The 18031-nt window shown below is 38.5% G+C and overlaps 4 protein-coding genes and 1 non-coding gene across 13 annotated transcripts; 3 read left to right on the top strand and 2 right to left on the bottom strand.

Moving 5' to 3' along the window:
• Window positions 1-184: 184 nt before the first annotated feature.
• LOC140773086 (O-fucosyltransferase 13) lies at window positions 185-2872 on the top strand. 2 transcript variants are annotated; one of them, XM_073115450.1, is made up of 6 exons: window positions 185-366; window positions 452-546; window positions 696-766; window positions 842-930; window positions 1004-1225; window positions 1979-2872. In XM_073115450.1, exons 1-6 carry the CDS (start codon window positions 239-241, stop codon window positions 2709-2711), a joined length of 1338 nt encoding a protein of 445 aa, XP_072971551.1. In that variant the 5' UTR covers window positions 185-238; the 3' UTR covers window positions 2712-2872. The 2 variants fall into 2 exon arrangements, with proteins under 2 accessions (XP_072971551.1, XP_072971552.1); XM_073115451.1 differs by having other exon boundaries at window positions 322-366; window positions 666-766.
• Window positions 2873-4320: 1448 nt separating this feature from the next.
• On the top strand, window positions 4321-5888 carry LOC140773087 (ethylene-responsive transcription factor ERF114-like). 2 transcript variants are annotated; one of them, XM_073115452.1, is made up of 2 exons: window positions 4321-4745; window positions 5231-5888. In XM_073115452.1, the coding sequence occupies exons 1-2, from the start codon at window positions 4586-4588 to the stop codon at window positions 5662-5664; spliced, it is 594 nt and encodes a 197-aa protein (XP_072971553.1). In that variant the 5' UTR covers window positions 4321-4585; the 3' UTR covers window positions 5665-5888. The 2 variants fall into 2 exon arrangements, with proteins under 2 accessions (XP_072971553.1, XP_072971554.1); XM_073115453.1 differs by having other exon boundaries at window positions 4324-4745; window positions 5246-5888.
• Window positions 5889-6922: 1034 nt separating this feature from the next.
• On the top strand, window positions 6923-11937 carry LOC140773372 (glycine--tRNA ligase, mitochondrial 1-like). The gene is made up of 9 exons (XM_073115886.1): window positions 6923-7393; window positions 7819-8201; window positions 8285-8402; window positions 8955-9149; window positions 9247-9471; window positions 10188-10247; window positions 10406-10486; window positions 10557-10962; window positions 11453-11937. Exons 1-9 carry the CDS (start codon window positions 7013-7015, stop codon window positions 11689-11691), a joined length of 2088 nt encoding a protein of 695 aa, XP_072971987.1. The 5' UTR covers window positions 6923-7012; the 3' UTR covers window positions 11692-11937.
• Window positions 11938-12428: 491 nt separating this feature from the next.
• TRNAK-UUU (transfer RNA lysine (anticodon UUU)) lies at window positions 12429-12501 on the bottom strand. Its single transcript has one exon. It is a non-coding gene; the product is annotated as a tRNA-Lys (tRNA).
• Window positions 12502-12933: 432 nt separating this feature from the next.
• On the bottom strand, window positions 12934-17727 carry LOC140774373 (E3 ubiquitin-protein ligase At3g02290-like). Of its 7 annotated transcripts, XM_073117348.1 has the most exons (7): window positions 17573-17725; window positions 15357-15466; window positions 15139-15268; window positions 14379-14456; window positions 13919-14284; window positions 13623-13732; window positions 12934-13311 (listed from the first exon to the last, which is right to left on the bottom strand). In XM_073117348.1, exons 3-7 carry the CDS (start codon window positions 15173-15175, stop codon window positions 13285-13287), a joined length of 618 nt encoding a protein of 205 aa, XP_072973449.1. In that variant the 5' UTR covers window positions 15176-15268; window positions 15357-15466; window positions 17573-17725; the 3' UTR covers window positions 12934-13284. The 7 variants fall into 7 exon arrangements, with proteins under 7 accessions (XP_072973449.1, XP_072973450.1, XP_072973445.1 ...); XM_073117349.1 differs by lacking the exon at window positions 15357-15466 and having other exon boundaries at window positions 17573-17727; XM_073117344.1 differs by lacking the exon at window positions 14379-14456 and having other exon boundaries at window positions 13919-14342; window positions 17573-17723.
• Window positions 17728-18031: the final 304 nt, after the last annotated feature.

The raw sequence follows: 18031 nt of genomic DNA, 5'->3' as shown, positions 1-18031 counted from the left end.
AAAAAGAAATAGTAAAAAGGCACAATAACACTTAATTATGATATGTTTCTTTGGTAAAACAAAGGAAGTGTTCAGATCATAATTTCTTTTAAATACGGGGAGTTTTATGCAAATTGTTTATATTAGCTTTCTGCTTAATTAATTAAATTTTCATCTCCCAAAGCTCGCTCTCTTCGTGGATCCTCACATATATATGTCTCTCTGTGGATTCCGCGACTAAATCGCAACGCGCAGCGCGATGTCGTCGATCCCCTGGCATCACCGCATAAGGCACCTCTTCCTATTCCTTCTCCTCCCCTCTCTAATCTTCTTAACCATCTTCTTCTCTCACTCCTCTCCCTTTCCCTTCTCTCCCAACTCCTTCGAGTAAGCCTCTCTCTCTCTCTCTTTCTCTCTCTCTTTCTCTCTCTCTTTCTCTCTCTAGATCTAATATTTTTTTCCCTCAAAACAGCGTCTTTTCGCAGGAGAAATCCCTCATCTGGAGCGCCCCCAGGGTGTTCGAGTGGAGGCCATGCGATTGGTGGAGGAAGAGCGAATCTCTATCCGGTAAGTTAGGACGCCAACCCATATCTAGTTTTTAGGGTTAGGATCGGAAATGTTAGACCATTGTTTGGTTATTGTTGTTTCTTCTGAATCCTTGTCAAAATGGCTTCATTTCATTGCAGAAGATTTTTCCTTTTGTTGATATGCTGCAGCTCTCCCGGCGAAGAGCAACGGATACATCAGGATCGACTGCTACGGCGGCCTCAATCAAATGAGACGTGATGTAAGATTACTAATTTGATTAATTTGTTGCAAATTTTAGATTAAGAAAGTTGATATTTTTATGGTAATTTTATAGTTGTGTGATGGAATCGGGATCGCGCGCTTGCTAAATGCAACTATGGTGCTGCCGAAATTTGAAGTTGCTGCTTATTGGAACGAATCAAGGTATAATAAGTGAAGTCAATATTAGAAGAACTGTGGTCGGTAGAGGTTAGTGCTGATTAGAACTTTGTGTCAGTGACTTTGCAGATGTTTTTGATGTGGACTACTTTATCGAGAAAATGAAAGGCTTTGTGGAAATTGTGAAGGAGTTACCAGAAGAAATTGCATCTAGAGAGCCATTTAGAGTAGATTGCAGCAAGCGAAAAGGGCAGTTTGACTATGTTGAGGTGGTGCTTCCTGCTCTGCTGGAACATCACTACATATCTATCACACCGGCTATGAGTCAAAGAAGAGATAGGTACTGTTTGAACGTGAGATCTTTAACATATTATATTTCTCTGATTTACTCATAATAGCTTTATTTCAATCGTAATATGGCATCAATTTATTCCATCGGTAATGTACTTCTTAACTATTTTCAATTTCTTTATGTGGTTATTGTATTATTTCTAAACAAACAAAATGGATTTGCTTGCTCAACATTATAGTTTTGCTCTTTGTGAATAGGCTTTGAATTCTTTCCATTGTTTTCCATAATCGTGTCATCTCATAGGCTTCCTGATGTTGGCAAAACTGAAACCAGGAGAAATCAGGAAACTGTCAAAACTGGCAAGCTATACTACCAGAAGCAATCTTGAACATTCTGATTTCAGATTATTTCTTTAGTGCCTTAGGCATAGAATTGGTATTGAGCTATCTGCTTTCCTTCAAGGATGGTTCTTTTCATGGTTGCATGCCTCTTCACTTACCAAGCAGTTCTACATGATCGATGGCCTCATGGATTTTATGATGTGTTCATCTTGCACTTCTCCCAGCTCTCTAACTGAAATTGTGGGTCACAGTTCTCATCATTGAGGAAACATTCTTGTTCATTTTTCTTTGACCTTTTGGATTGATTCAGTTTAGAGTTCCATCATTTTGAACTTCTCCTGGCTTTCATTATCATTAGCTATGATTTATGTCGGGACCATTATAAGTATGATATAACGAAGTTTACCAGAAAATTGATTGAATAATTTCCTATTCTCAGTCATCTTACCTGATGCTGCAGGTATCCTCTGCATGCTAAAGCTTCCTTCTGCCGTGGTTGTTATGAAGCGCTGCACCTTAATAAGGCTTTGGAAGTCAAAGGCATTGAGCTTCTGGAAACCATACCCAAACCCTTCCTATCCCTTCATCTGAGATTTGAACCAGACATGGTAGCCTACAGCCAATGCATATATCCAGGTCTCTCTTCCACATCTTTGGATGCCGTTGAAGCTGTACGTGGGGATAGGAAACCATGGACAGGTGATGCTGCTCGTGTTTGGAGGAATCGTGGCAAATGTCCTTTAACACCAAATGAAACAGCATTTATTCTTCAAGCCCTGGGCATCCCTACAAGTACAACCATCTATTTGGCAGCTGGAGATGGTCTCATGGAAATAGAAGGCTTATCATCTGTTTATAGAAATGTTTATACTAAATCCTCTCTCCTAACTAGTGAAGATTTTGTTCAGATGCACGGAAACACTAAAGCTGCTCTTGATTACTACATTTCGTTAAATAGTGATGCTTATGTTGCTACTTATTTTGGTAATATGGACAAGATGGTCGCAGCAATGAGAGCATTGAAAGGGTCTTACAAAACATTACTTTTGAGCAGGAGAGCCTATTCGAAGTGCACTGCGGAGGGATTGAGAGGAGAGAAGTTAGCGAAGGCTATGTGGGAAGCCCACAGAGAGGATTTTGTGATGGGCAGGGGTTCTGCTTTGCCTGATTGTTTTTGTGAGTTTAGATTGTAACTCAAGGTATACGCAGACTTTTGTACTATTAATAGTTTTGAAACATTATTTCTTCATGGATTAGTTAGATAGTCTAATTAATCTTTCTTTGTATGTCAGCAAACATTTTAGCTTCTGATTGTGTCATAAATTCAACCGGCAGTTTATAGATGTTCCCTTAACTGATTCTGGTATATCATTTTTGATAGTATTTAGCCACCTCTGTTAGTAAAATCTTTTCTAAATCAGTTAGCTATTAAACAGTACATTAGTAGTCAGTCTTACAGTATGAAATCTATGCTGCTGCAGTCTGTCTCTGGGTTTATTTCTTCTGAAAAGTTTAGGCTTTTTTTTTTATTTTTTACTTTTTGTTAGAATTTGATTTTGGAATGTTCTTCCCCATAGTTTATCATTCCCAGAATGCTTATCACTGCATCATATAACACTAATCAGTATTATGTTTATGATAATCACAATATAAACATATAACAACACTGCTCTTGTGGTTTGAGGAGTTCCATTGGTGATCTCAACTTGCTGCTAGTTTTGATACAATCATACCTTGAAAGCTTAAGGAGACTATCTGCAATCCATTGCAAATGCTTTCAGGTGGGCATCTCTTGCCTACGTCACTGTTGGTGCTTTGCAGACTCAGTTCCACAGTGTCACGCATGCTTAGAATTATGATCTCAGATTACAATAACTTTTTGTTGTTTTCCAGAACAAAAAAAGTTCAATTTATGCTCCTCACCAACTCACCAAGCCATTCTAGAATGAGAATATTAGATTCGTACTACTCTGATCTAAAGTAAGTAGGCGTTGAGACAGGGCTTATCAAAGAATACTAAGTAAAACAGGGACTCCATTAGTTTAAGGCGACCACCTATTTGCGAGTCATATCTTATGCCTAATTACTGTGTAATCATGAAAAGCTCTTGGGCTTTAAACCACTATAATTTATTCCTAATGGTCTTTTAATGAACATGAGAACATCAGCTATAAATTATATGAGCTTTGTGGAGTTGATTCAGAGATACTGAGCTGTCTAGTGACAGTTTGTGGAACTTCCAGGAAGTTTTCACGAGGGTTGGAGGAGTTGTTGCTTAAAAGAAACAGTTTCCAAGAGTGTACGTCTCAGCTTTGAGCCTTACCTGGTCTTCACTCTTCACACTTCCACACCTCTCAGCATTTACGTGTCACAATTGGATAAGGTTTACAACCAAGCCAAGCTATATGGGTGAAGGCCCACAGGAACAAGATCAAGCACCAAGAACACTAGTAACTAATAAAGGATTTATAGGTGAGCTTTGTGATTGTTTCTTCTTTTTTTCCCTATCTAATCGTCTAAACTTGTTTAAGGCTTCAAGTTCTTATCCATACTCTCTTGCATAGTTGCATCTTATTTACAACTAGTTATAATTTTCAGAAAGAAAAAGATATGAATCAGGCTAGCTATTACTGAGGTAAATCTTAATGAAATTGCCTGGAAATTTTGTTAAACATATGTGATACATCCTCATCTAATTTTCCGTTAGATAAACATGTGTAGGATAAACACAAAAGAAAAAAAAAAGTTACAAATAAAATATTATAAGAATTCATGATTTATAAGTCAATATATCTACAAAAGCTCACTTCCAGCCCCACCTATTCCATCCTTATCACTTCCACTCTTTCCTTTCTTTCTGCTTCTTCTTAGGACTAATATTGGTACTGCTGCTGCTTCTTACTGCTATCTGATTAGTATAGTCATGGACTATTGAGGCAGTTTAAAAGATTCAAAAGTGGATCAAAGGCATGGGAAGAGAAACCTTCCTCCTGATGCAGAGAAGGGAAAAGGAAAGCAGAAGTTTCCGTCGTACTTGTCGGCTTTTGCCGAGCGTGAAAATTATGCCATGGTGTCAGCCCTCAAGCATGTCATCAGCTCCAGTCAGTCAGGAGAAGGAATGAATCTTGGAGAAGTAGAACGGTCGGTGATCGAGGCCCCGACGCCGGTAATATCGCCTCTGGGTGGCTCAGGTGCAAGGGAGCCTAGCCAGATAGTTGAGGAGCATGGTACATATTAACCTATTATATGTGCTCATATATCTCTAGCCTTTTAATATTATTACTATGATCCAATAATGCTAGTTTGCTCGATCTCTTTTCCTTTACAGCCAAGTATACATGACTATAGCATCAATTTCTCTTCTTATAAATGAGTAGGTGAATTATTTCTCCATGGTTGATAACAAGTATGAATGTCAGATGCAAGCCTAATCATCAACATCAACAACAAGTCATGTCTTATGTTCCAACCGTTCAGGGTTGACTAGGGATCTTTTTGTTGGAAAATAATTCATAAATTTGTTAAATCCAGAGTAAGAGCTACGATATATACAAAAAATAGATGAGTAAACATACAAGAACATCTATCAAAATATAAGGACAGCACTTCTAGACGTATGTGTGTGTGTGTATATATATATATATATATATATATATATATGTTTGTGTGTGTGTCCATGTCAATGGTGCAATTGATCTCTTACAAGAAGTAGCAACAATGCATGAAGGAACTCAACAAAGAAAGCACTACAGAGGAGTGAGGCAAAGGCCATGGGGGAAATGGGCAGCTGAGATACGCGACCCGAAGAAGGCGGCCCGCGTCTGGCTTGGCACGTTCAACACCGCAGAGGCGGCCGCCATGGCCTACGACGCCGCAGCCTTAATGTTCAAAGGCTCCAAAGCCAAGCTTAACTTCCCCGAAAGAGTCGAATGCCGCAGAGATCCAGATCTAGATCCAGTTCCAGTTCCAGTTCCACTTCCAGATCCAGTTGCAGCCCCTGCTGAGTTCCCGGACCTTGCACACTATGCACAGCTTCTCAAGAGCAGTGATGATGATCATCTTGACCTGCAAACTTTTGTATCAGGCTCCTCGCAATGTGATAGATCAAAGACTCAAGGAGAAGGCAAGAGTCATCTTGGAGAGTAACTGGGTGCAGCACTGCATGCATGTGGGTACCAAAAAAAGCTTAATGTAGGAGAGTCTAGAAACAAGTGTATACTTTACTTTCTTCTTTACTTCTGTTCATCCTTATCCTACAATAGTTATCTGTCTAGTAGTAGATAAATAATGAGCAAAGGTGATAAGATTCAAGTTGATCATGGATATTTCCATCCTTATCTTATTCCAAGTTAAAGAATTGCTTATGCTTCTATACTGATCTCAAGACGGAAAGCATAACTATGCCTTCAATAGCACAGTAGATTAAAGTTTAGCTCAAATAAATACTCTTTCTAACACTATCATGCCCTCTTTCGAAGCCTTTTTCAGAGATAGTGAGAGAAGACTATAATGCATGTGAATTGTCCTAATGCCTATATGGCTTTTTGCCATCAGAGAATTAATGTGAAGACCACGTGAGCAGCACTAGGTGAATGTACAGAACTATATCTTCTCCTTGAGTCATTAACTTTAGCATCAACTTTAATAAAACCATGGCTCATTAAACTGCTGGCTTTGGATAAATATCAAAAACTACTATTAGATTAATAAGAAATATATTCGATCGACTTTTCAAATTATTCAAATAAATAATTATTGGTTGGCATGAATAAATATTTTAACATTTTTTTCATCGTCGAAGAACCTACGGGGTAATACAAAAATACTCCAGCCTCGTAACAACAAATAATGGGCTAAATAGTTAGATCAGCTCTTTTATTAAAAAGAGCGATAAATAGATTCTTTAATACTCCAAGCCGTTGTGCTGTTTATTCGAACTAATTCAGCTAAATTTTTTTTTAAGAACCCACCCAACTATGCTATAATTGGGTGATCTATTTGTTTCAATGGTTGGGAAGTTTGTATATTTTTAATATAAATTAAAAAATAGACTTAATCACATATTTTACATAGAGTAATGCTAGTTTGTCGAATATTTGTAAATTGTTTGTTAGCATAGTAGTACTCTTTTACATATACATATATCTATACTTATTTGGTGTGACAATTTCCACATTCCCACTACTAAGATTGTGAGAGAGAATCTAATCTGAAGCCCTCCAATGGTATCCATTTATTTCGGACGGTTACGGTTGAGTCTCATTTCCCGGACTCGGATCACCACTATGTCGTATCTTATCCGTCCATTTCTTAAATCCAATGGCTGTTATCTTTCTCTTATTACCTAAAGATATTTTCGTGTCTCTCTCTCCCACGTCCCTCTCGTTTCCATTCCTTTATGCTTCTCCGCTCCCTCTTTATCTCCGCCATCATTTCCAGAACCCTTACCCCATCCAAAACCCTAACTCTACTCCTGAACCGAAGCTACTCCCCCATGGCTGCCGCCTCTGAGGACTCCCTCCGGCGAGCGCTCGCCGAGAAACAGGCCGCCGCCGATGCCCAGGCAGACGCTGTTCGTGTCCTTAAGTCCACTCCAGGAGTCGCTCCGGCGGAGGTCGATGCAGCTGTGGAGGCTCTCAAGGCTCTCAAGACCGAGGCAGGTTCCGCCGCGAGACGGCTCCAGGTCGCCGTGACCAGCAACGGGGGCGACGGCGTCGGAAGCCGGGAGGCGTTTCGGCAGGCCGTGGTGAATACTCTAGAGAGGAGGCTGTTCTATATCCCTTCGTTTAAGATCTACCGCGGCGTTGCGGGGCTTTACGACTATGGTCCGCCGGGTTGCGCCGTCAAGTCTAACGTTCTTGCCTTCTGGCGCCAGGTGAAAGATGCTTCTGAATTGATTGTTGTTATTTCTCGGTAAAGATTTTTTTTTTTTTATTCTTATGTTACGATGATCAGATCATTATTGGTCTTCTGGGTGTATTTAGCTACTAATTTGATTGGTTCTTACTATTTGTGAAGAAATTTAAGAAGAATTAAAGTTATCTGGCGCCAGGTGAAAGAAGTTTCTAATTGATCATCGTCCGCCACAGAGTGGATTGGAGTTTCATATTTTGCTAAAATTCCCAAGAAATATAGATATTTTTTTCTCTTTTTAACGCTCTATTTGCCAGGTGTAATTTAGCTCCTATCTTGATGGGTTCTCACAATTTGATGAAAATTTACAAATTTCAGCTTGTAATTCATATTTTCTTCTGTGGCATTTGTCTAATTGTAAGGGTGATCCATTGCTTTTGATTGTAGCATTTTGTTTTGGAAGAGAATATGTTGGAGGTGGATTGCCCTTGTGTGACCCCAGAGGTGGTCCTCAAGGCATCCGGGCATGTGGATAAGTTCACTGACCTCATGGTGAAGGATGAGAAGACAGGAATGTGCTACCGGGCGGACCACTTACTCAAGGACTTTTGCAAAGAGAAGCTTGAGAAGGATCTGATGCTGTCGCCTGAGAAGGCTGCTGAGTTCAAGCATGTGCTGGCAGTGTTGGATGATCTTTCTGCAGAAGAATTAGGTGGTAAGCTCAAGGAGTATGGTATCACTGCTCCTGATACCAAGAACCCACTCTCTGATCCTTATCCATTCAATCTCATGTTTCAGACTTCTATTGGTCCTTCTGGATTAAGTCCAGGGTGAGATAATATGAATACCATATATAATCATTAATTGGTTGTCTTCTATTTGTGATACTAAATGTTCTGCTGATTTATCTTAGGTATATGAGGCCAGAGACTGCACAGGGAATTTTTGTAAACTTCAAGGACTTGTACTATTACAATGGCAACAAGCTTCCTTTTGCAGCAGCTCAGATCGGCCAGGCCTTCAGAAATGAGGTGTAGCTCTGTCAGTTTTCTTTCTTTCACTTCTTTGCACGAATGGTCTTTAGGTGCATCATTAACACCTCAGAATCTGGGCACCCATCTTAGGAGGAGCCCACCTATGTATCCACCTTAGCATTTTATGCAGTGCTAGGGTATAATAGATGACCTTGAGTTTCAAATTAGTTGGAAGGTTTTGCCAAATTTATTTTCCATTTACTGTCTATATATGAATTCGTATTCATCAAAGAAAAGCAGCTACCTAATAGATTTGCCACTATCTAATAGGCTTGTGATGAATTTTCACCCATAACATTCACAATTGATCAGAGAAGACTGCTGTCATATTTTAGCTCTCTTCTTGAAGATATTGTTATAAATGTGGCTATCTCAAATTGTCTTTTGTTGAGATTATCACTTTATTCTTTAATATGTTGAAGAACATTTATATTCGTTTGGATATCTTAAGTTTCGTGTTGTATGACCTGTGATATATTAAATAGCTTAGATGTCATTCCTATGATGGTTCAACTGCTGACCTAACTTTATTCATTTCTGACAAACAAGATCTCACCTCGTCAAGGTCTTTTGAGAGTGCGCGAGTTCACATTGGCTGAGATTGAGCACTTTGTAGATCCTGAGGACAAATCCCACCCAAAATTTGCAGATGTTGCTAACTTGGAATTCTTGATGTTTCCAAGGGAGCAACAACTGGAAGGGGAATCAGCCAAGTCAATGAACCTTGGTGAAGCAGTTTCAATGGTTGGATTCTCTGGCTGTTTTATTGTTATGCTGTATCAGATTTTACCTACTTTTTTCCTGCTCTTTTTTCTTATATCTTTTGATTTTCTTTTGATAGGGAACTGTGAACAATGCAACACTTGGCTACTTCATAGGGAGGGTATATCTTTTTTTAACACATCTTGGAATAGACAAGGACCGCTTGCGCTTTAGGCAGCATCTGCCAAATGAAATGGCTCACTATGCTGCAGACTGTTGGGATGCCGAGATTGAGTGTTCCTATGGCTGGATAGAGTGTGTGGGAATTGCTGACAGATCAGCTTATGATTTACGTGCTCATTCTGTAAGTCTTATCTCGACAAAAAGAAAAGCTCTATGACTGACTAGTTTCTGACTTTTACCTTTACTTGCATTCTATTATTTGGATCATGTGCCTGATACACATTTCGTTCATAAAGTTTTGGAAGAAATATGTACTTGGTACTTGGCAGCCTTATTAAGTGTGTCATTTGTGCTTTTGAGCGACATCTATGCTTAAGACAGAGAATGAATGAGCTTCGTGCATCTCATAAAGACAAGATATTATTGCCAATTTTAAGATTTTTTGGGACGTAGAGTTAGTCCAAGGACCAAACTCCATGATGGTAACAGGGTGTAATGCTGAAAGCATCATTGTGATCATTCAGGAGTATTTTGTTGAAAGGTAGTATGATCTGTGCGTGTTCTTTTGACACACCTTGTCTTTTCTGATTAGCTTAGAAGAGAATGCTGAAATAGAATGTTGTTTCATGTTTGTAGACCGCTACAGTTTATGATGAATTTCTTCCAATGTGAATTTTTTTACTAATTTGAGCATTATTTTCTACTACTCTTTGGGAGTTATTCACTGTCTTCTGTTTTAGTTGTAGCTAAATAGTAGTCTTGCTGTGTTTGTTTTTGTATAGCTGCCAACCCAATTTCTTTTAGGTTACTTTCCTATTATTAGTTATTTTTGTTTGAACCAAGATGTTTTAGGCTCTTGTGATCTGAAAGTTGTTAAGCTATTATTTTGTTTGATAGGATAAAAGTGGGGTTCCTCTGGTCGCTCATGAGAAGTTTGCAGAACCTAGAGAGGTGGAGGTAGGTTTTAACTTTTTCTGTCTCTCTGCTTTGTTACATTTTCCAGTCAGTTAACTAAATGAAGTTTTTGTGTTGACTAAAATCTTGTTACATCCCCTCTCTTTGGTATAGATGCTGTCTTGCTTATTCTCACACATAGCTGTTTCTTCATTGAACAGAAACTTGTCATAGTTCCATCAAAGAAAGAATTAGGTCTTTCATTCAAGGCTAGTCAAAAGATGGTCGTTGAAGCATTGGAGGTACCATGCTTTTAAAGCTGGTTAATAAATCTTTTCCTTTATAATGCATGCTCACTAGCCCTGTGGACAGGCCATGAGTGAAAAAGAGGCGTTGGAGATGAAAGCCACTCTTGAGTCTAAAGGGGAGGTTGACTTCCATGTCTGCACTCTTGGTAAAGATGTTGTGATAAAGAAAAACATGGTGTCGATCAATATAGAAAGGAAGAAGGAACATCAAAGGGTGTTCACTCCATCTGTAATTGAGCCATCTTTTGGTATCGGACGGATAATCTACTGCCTTTTTGAGCATTCTTTCTACACAAGACCAAGCAAAGCGGAAGATGAGCAATTGAATGTTTTCCGTTTCCCACCCCTTGTAGCTCCCATCAAGTGCACTGTTTTCCCTCTGATAAAAAATCAAGAGTTTGATAATGTGGCCAAAATTATTGACAGATCACTGACAGCAGCTGGGATATCACATATTATAGACATTACAGGTATGCCTATATTAGCTGAATAGATGGAACTAAGCTTCTAAATTTGAAAAAAGACAAGCTAAAAGGGCTGTTGCTTGTGATTTCTTTTCATTTTAAGTGCCATCAGCACAGCTTCTGTGGTGAGAAAAACGTTTATGATATTTCTGTTGGCTGCATCTTCGGATAGGTTTCTTGCCGACCAACAATATTGTAATGGGCTTCCTTTTAGTGCTGTTAGAGTATCAACCTTTTAACCACGTGGTGTTGGCCAGTGACAACTGACAAGTTGATCATGGAACTCCACAGCATATAACTTCCAAATTAGAAGTAAAGAAACTCTGGGATACGTGTGTTTCACTGTACATGAGAAAGATTGATTGGACTGTTAGGATGATAGCATGGTTATATAGGATTACCTTAACAACGCTAGACTGCTCTTAATGTAATTTCTATATGGATAAGGATCATGGTTAACTGAGTACGATTCTCTGCTGTTTGGTATTTGATGCAGGTACCTCCATAGGGAAGAGGTATGCAAGGACAGATGAGATTGGCGTTCCTTTAGCAATAACTGTGGACTCCACCACAAGTGTGACTATCCGGGAGAGGGACAGCAAAGAGCAGATCCGGGTGGAGATTGATAAGGTAGCTTCTGTTGTGAAGGAGATTACTGATGGACAAAGCACATGGGATGATATCATGTTTAGGAGATATCCATCCCATACTTCGGCGCAAGCCGACAAAGAGTGATATTTTGATGAAAACTACAATTACACTTGAGCTCAAGCCAACAAGGAGCAAATATTTTGATGAAAACTACAATTATTACACTCGATCACTTTACCTTCTCTTTGATATATTCAGCTACTGAAATGAGGCTAATTGATGTTTACTGAACAAATGAACAGAGTTACAGCTTGTCTAGTAATGTTTTTGAATGTCCAGGAAAGTTTCATCTGTTAATACTATTGCTATTTGATGTGTCGTTCAAGGTAATCTTTTTAGGTTCATTAATGATTATTTTTGACATGCATGCATATTTCCCTTCTTAATTTTCAGGAGTTCAAGTATGCATATGCTGCTATCATATTGAGCAAAACGAAGCCAATAAAAGGGAAAAAAATAACTCCGCTGAACTTGATGCAACCATTCTTTCACTGTTATATCTGAGTCATTATGTTTTACATAGTATAATTTATTCAGTGGACTGACCTGCTTTTGAAAAAAAAAAAAGAACAAAAAAAGGTTAGTCTGGAGTTACTATTGCTAGATTTATAAATTTAAACATGTCATTTATTATGGCAACGGTACAAATAAGGTGCCAATAATAATCTTACTCTTGCTTATAACAGTCAAATGGTCTCAATGTCGCACAAGCCATGGAGTGGCACTTAACCTGTAGAAGATGGTGGCCAAGATTTACTGGCGTGTGATTTTATTTCGTGGCTAAATCGATTGGAAAAATAATTCAACCCCATATTATTAATCGCCGTCTGTGGGAATCGAACCCACGACCACATGGTTAAAAGCCATGCGCTCTACCAGCTGAGCTAAGACGGCTAGATGATAGCTCTGTAGACGCGTATATTTTCCTGGCTCTGGCTCACCTTCTCTTTCTTACTGGCTAACTGGATAGCAGACCGGTCCGTTCGTGCATCTGTTGATGGGCTTGGTCCCGCCTTCCTCCTTCATTTACTGGTGGGGAAGCGAAGAGAGAGAGAGAAGGAAGCTTGGTTCGACCAGACATTGATCAGCCGATAAATGCCAAGCAAGAATGAGAGGAGGACGAATCCGCTCTTATATCATCGACGAACTCTTAATGGAAAACTAGTTCAAATAGAATCGATGGATTTGGCTCGTATTCGTCAACATTTTAATGCTCCCAGACGATGGGAAATCAGATAAGCCACATGAATAAGCTAATAAGATTTCCTGCTGAGAAAGTTGATCACTCTGTAATTGTTGGACATAGTTAAACAAACAAATCCAATATCTGTCCAAGAACCACAACATTGACGTAGTTCAAAGAATTAAGGTTTTTGGGTTTTTTTTTCCCTTGATTATCATCAAGTACGACAACTCAAATAATTCGAAAACTGTCAGGAAGGAAGCATAATACAAAGTAGATTACTGAGATCTCGAAACACTTTCTTGTTAATTGATGTGTAACACAATTTGCAGTTATTGGGAATGGCATGCCTGAGTTGAGACTGTTTTGAGTGATGGCTCTTTTCCGAGGTTACAGAAGAGATATATATACATAATCTCTCCAAAGTCATATGCTGCAGACTATTTTTCTGAATGCAGATTATTTCTGCTGAACGCAAACCATATATATCCTACTCATGGGCTCTCGCAGAACTCCATATCCTGCATTACCATGAGAAGGGAACAATAATAATTGAATTCAAATAAAATTCAAATTCAATTAATTGCCAAATATACTACCACAATGTTCCTTGACAAGTTAATAAAAGAAATCTAGAAGAAGACACATGAATCAAGCTAGAAAATTGACTGCCTCCATATAGCTAGAGGTATTTGGCATTCAGAAGAAAAAAAAATAAACAGAGGCTATGGCCTATGAGAAACACAGACCTGTAGCTTTGAAGATTTAGAATGAAAAAGAAAATAAAAATGAATTGATACAAATAAGAAGGAAGAAATTTATTAGAAGATACCTTCCCACATATAGGACAGCTATCACTTCTTTCCATCCATTCATATATACAGCTTAGATGGAAATGATGAGAGCATTTCGCCACGATCTTTGGATTTTCAGGAGTATATTCTGCCAAAAAAAAATAGAAATTTGCTAGTGAGATCTCATGATATGCCTTAGAACTCAGTTATCAGAAAGTCACCAACCACAGAAACAAGAAAAGGAAAAAAAAATGGCATATGTCAAAGAAAAAGAATAACAAAATAAAAATCGATGACCAGTTTACAGCTCCAATTATAAAAGAGACAAAATTACCATCCAAACATGTAGGGCAGACATCTTCATCTTCTGATGAAGTTATCACATAGCCTGAACCATATGCTTTTGTAGATTGACTCTTATCCACATCAGAACGACTAGCTTTATATTCTTCATCTGATCCCAAGCTGTTCCGCTTTTTAAGAGAAGCTAGATGTTCCAAACCAGAGCTGCTGATGTTTCTTCTGACAGTCTGTGAATCTTCTTGTATGTGACTCATAGACTTTTCACGTCTTAAGACCAATCCATCACGTTGTGAACGGGAATATCTAGGATCTGTATCATATGGTGGAGGTCTCGGAACAAGATGGTAGGTCTCAGATGATGAACTGTCAGCTGCAGTAGTGCCAAGGGATGGAGTAGCTGTTTGAATAGAGGAAGCAACTGTCCTGCTCTCAAGCCTTTGAAAAGCTGTGTTGAACTACATATGCAAGGAAATCAGTGAGCATGAAATTACCTATGAAGAAGAGCCAAGAGCTGAAGATCCAGATATGCTTATAAAATATACTGTCATGACCACCCATCACATTACACTCTGTAGATAGCAGAAGACAGATAAACCTTTAAAATATTTGAAGCTCAACAATGTAACAATAAAATCGAGCTAAGGGCAACATAATGTTTTGTTTCCCTAATTTTGGTCTCACATCATATTCCACCAGGTTTGGTTAATATCAAGCCATTGTGTAGTTTTTCAGCCTCAGGGGCCATTCCAAAAAGGATGTCCCACCGCACAATACCTGCGGCAATGCAAAGGTTTGGGAGAAGATATATGCAACTTTACCCTCAAAACCGAGTAGATTATTTTCAAGTTAAGTGCATTTCATAAATTTAATTATACAAGAGCAAAATAGACCCTGCTAGTCTCAACAATAACATTAAATATGTTTTTTTTCTATATAAAACATTACCTACAAGCTTTTGGCATCAAGCAACAAAATTTTGTCCTTTTGGAATATCATGTTTTTACCTTTAACTTACTTGTGGGACAAAATTTAAGATCAGCAAGAAAAACAACCAGTCCGTAGACAATGATTTCCATGGAGAAGCACAATTTCCAATAAAAGTGACGAAAAACAACCTCAATATTAGTGCAAGTATTTCTGGGCAGCATTTTTCCATTAATCACAGAAAATCTTACTTAAGGCAAAAGAACAACAACAAATGGATAGTAAGTCAATCAAAAACTGCTGATAAAAAACTATTAATTATATTACCCCACTGAACAGCTGGTGAGAGAAGTATCTCAAGCATATGCAGTGCCTATACACAGGATTGCTAGGATGGCCAAATTCTTCGAAGTCTTCTGCACATGGACAGCAGCAGAATCCACCCATGTTTGATTCCCTGGAAGTTCAGGATAAAGATGGATAACTAAAAATTCAGAGAAGTACCACAAACATAATTGCAGCAATGCTCCTGAGGTATGAATTACCACTTCAGAAATCTTAGTCTTCAGCAGAAGTTCGGACTTAAGCAAAGTTGTAAAGAATCTTCAAGGACTTCAAACTAGATCAGATATTTCTTTTCATAAGACATTGGCAGCTGATTTAAACCATGGAGCATAAATTATTATATATTACACTTCTGAAATGCCACGTCTGCATCTCAAGATTGCAACATAGTTATAATGTTCTTTCAAGTTCCAGTAAAGCAAAGAATTAGGTAATGATATTAAAGCTCTAGTAGGAATGAGTTAAGTAGGTACAGAATGGGGCCCAGGCACACTGTTAATAGACAGAGATCCAATGAGGTCCTATGGTAAATAACGAAATGTCCCATTCCACTTTCAGATATGAAAACAGTTAAACCAACATGATAAAGAATATTTTACCTCACATCATGAGACATTTGCACCAATTATATTCTGAAAGACAATTGACGTCAAATACTCAAATGTTCTTTAATGTTAAGTCTTGCATATGTGAATTCATTGTAATAATTTCTAGAGATTTATTATTTTTCTGCACAAGGATGTATCGTATTCATCTACCACAGTCCTGAGATTTGAAAACACTTCAAAATTCAAATTCACATGTAATTGGTAAAACTATTTAGCTTTTGTCCATACATCCGACGCATTTACATACCAATGAAACAAAACTTCCTTGACAGAAATATTGTTGCTGTACTTGCTTACTGAAAGTAGGCGAAGAACTCAAGATATAAAAATTGTGCTCACATTGTTGATAATGACAGGTTTGGGAGACATGGAATAGCTTTAAAGCAATTAATGGGCAAGGTAGATATACTGCTAATAATGTAAGCAAGCATAAATAGTTTCATAGTGCACCTTTATCAAAAGGCTTGAAGGAACAAATCAAAATAGCAGGTCCAACATAGCCTCCTGCAGCAACTTGATGCTTACCTACTACCAACGATATAAAATGAAGGGCCATCACTTTCTTACTGCACAACTCTTGGCAATACCAATTAATTATTCATGGTGGTTGAGATAGCCAACCTTCCAACAATCTTCCTAAAGTTAGCATGACGATCCCTTATCTCAGCTTTCCTCAAAAAGAAGAGAAAGGGAGTTCCATGTAGAGTATTCACCCCCTAATTCTATCAAATTCTGCTTCCTAAGACACTCCACCTTAAGAAGGCTCACTCCCTTGTTTTCCCACTGGAACCCCTTCTTCTGACAACTGAAATTAAATTCTTTCCTTAGACCAGCACAGAATCAAATCTCTCATGGAGGCTTCTTTGTGTTCTTTGATGAGTCCATAGAGATGCATAATTTATAAATTGCACTAAGCTGGTATGTTCCCAAATTCCATGGATAACCATGCTGATATATCTCTAATTCTGTAATTCTTACCTAGCATATGCATAATTACACAATATATTAGTGCCAAATTGAGAAGGAGAGTTTTTTATTCTATTGTTAAACTTAATTCTCGACAACCTACTACTACTTACCTTTTCTACTCCATAGTCCACTCTGCAACTGAGTTCACAAGCAACAGATAATTTTTCCTTAATTGAGCAGAGAACCTACTCAGTCTCCTAGCATCTAAGCAGGTGTTTTAACACAAACACGCCCAATTTATTGAAAGATATGTAAAGGCATGTGGAAATTTATGTAAACAAATGAAACAGTATCAGCTTGAATCTTTCAGGAAATTCTCACTTACAAAACCCCATAAGCTGCTTATTGATCTATAATCTTATCTTATACTGTCACTTCTAATTCCATTCTCACTTCATCAACAAATTGACAACCCAATCCAACAATGCTGTAACGCTCAATCTGTGGAAACCCACGAAAGGTTACACCTAAACGTAAGCCATTCCCTCTCGAAACTCTAATGGCAGTGCCTATTCCGAGAACCAAAATTTGCACTTCCAGTTTAATGGATTTGTCCAAATTAATCAGCTGGAAAAAAAATAAGAAGTAAAAATAAAAAAAAAAAAAAAAAAAAAACACCCTCAAATGAGCAGAAAACAAAAGGAAAGAAGAATTCACAAAAGGTAACATCTTTTCCGCACCTCCATCGATCCTACCGCAAACCAACCCAACTAGAACAAAGAAACGCAACTAAATTCACCACCGATACCCAAATTAGTTGCTAAAGCACTACAAATTCACTAAATTGCGCAAATTACTGTCTCAAACCTGATCGACGAATCGAGCAAAAGGGGTTTTACCTCAGAGAGGAGGAATCAAGCTAGGGTTCGAGCTCCGTGCCATACTTGACGCAATGAGAAAAGGCGCGGCTCTGTCGCCGACGACGCGGGAGGAGGAGGGGAAGAAAGTGTTGGAATTGGTGGGGTGTCGTTGTGGGGCAATCGGCGTTCGGTACCTACTAAGGGTCCGTATAAAAGTTTCTATGTGACATGCCGACATAGCCATCTCCACCGTTCCTTTCAATCTTTATTCTCTCACGGCGCTGTTCGCATAGATATTGCAGTACGGGTCATCAGGCCTGAGCATGGCTTGCCGGATCGGGTTAAGGATATTTAATCCGCCAGGCCAGGCTTAACATTTTAAAATACAAGAATCGATCTATAATTGGGTCGGGCTTGAACTCGACTACAGCCCTAATGAGTTGACCCGATGTTAACTAATATAAATATTTAATAAATTTGAATTTAAAATATTCAGAA

Source organism: Typha angustifolia, chromosome 13 (genome assembly GCF_048772165.1).
Source record: "Typha angustifolia cultivar Huaian chromosome 13, ASM4877216v1, whole genome shotgun sequence".
NCBI lineage: Eukaryota > Viridiplantae > Streptophyta > Magnoliopsida > Poales > Typhaceae > Typha > Typha angustifolia.
The sequence above is the reverse complement of the archived record's forward strand: the minus strand, read 5'-3'. Positions and strand labels throughout refer to the sequence as shown.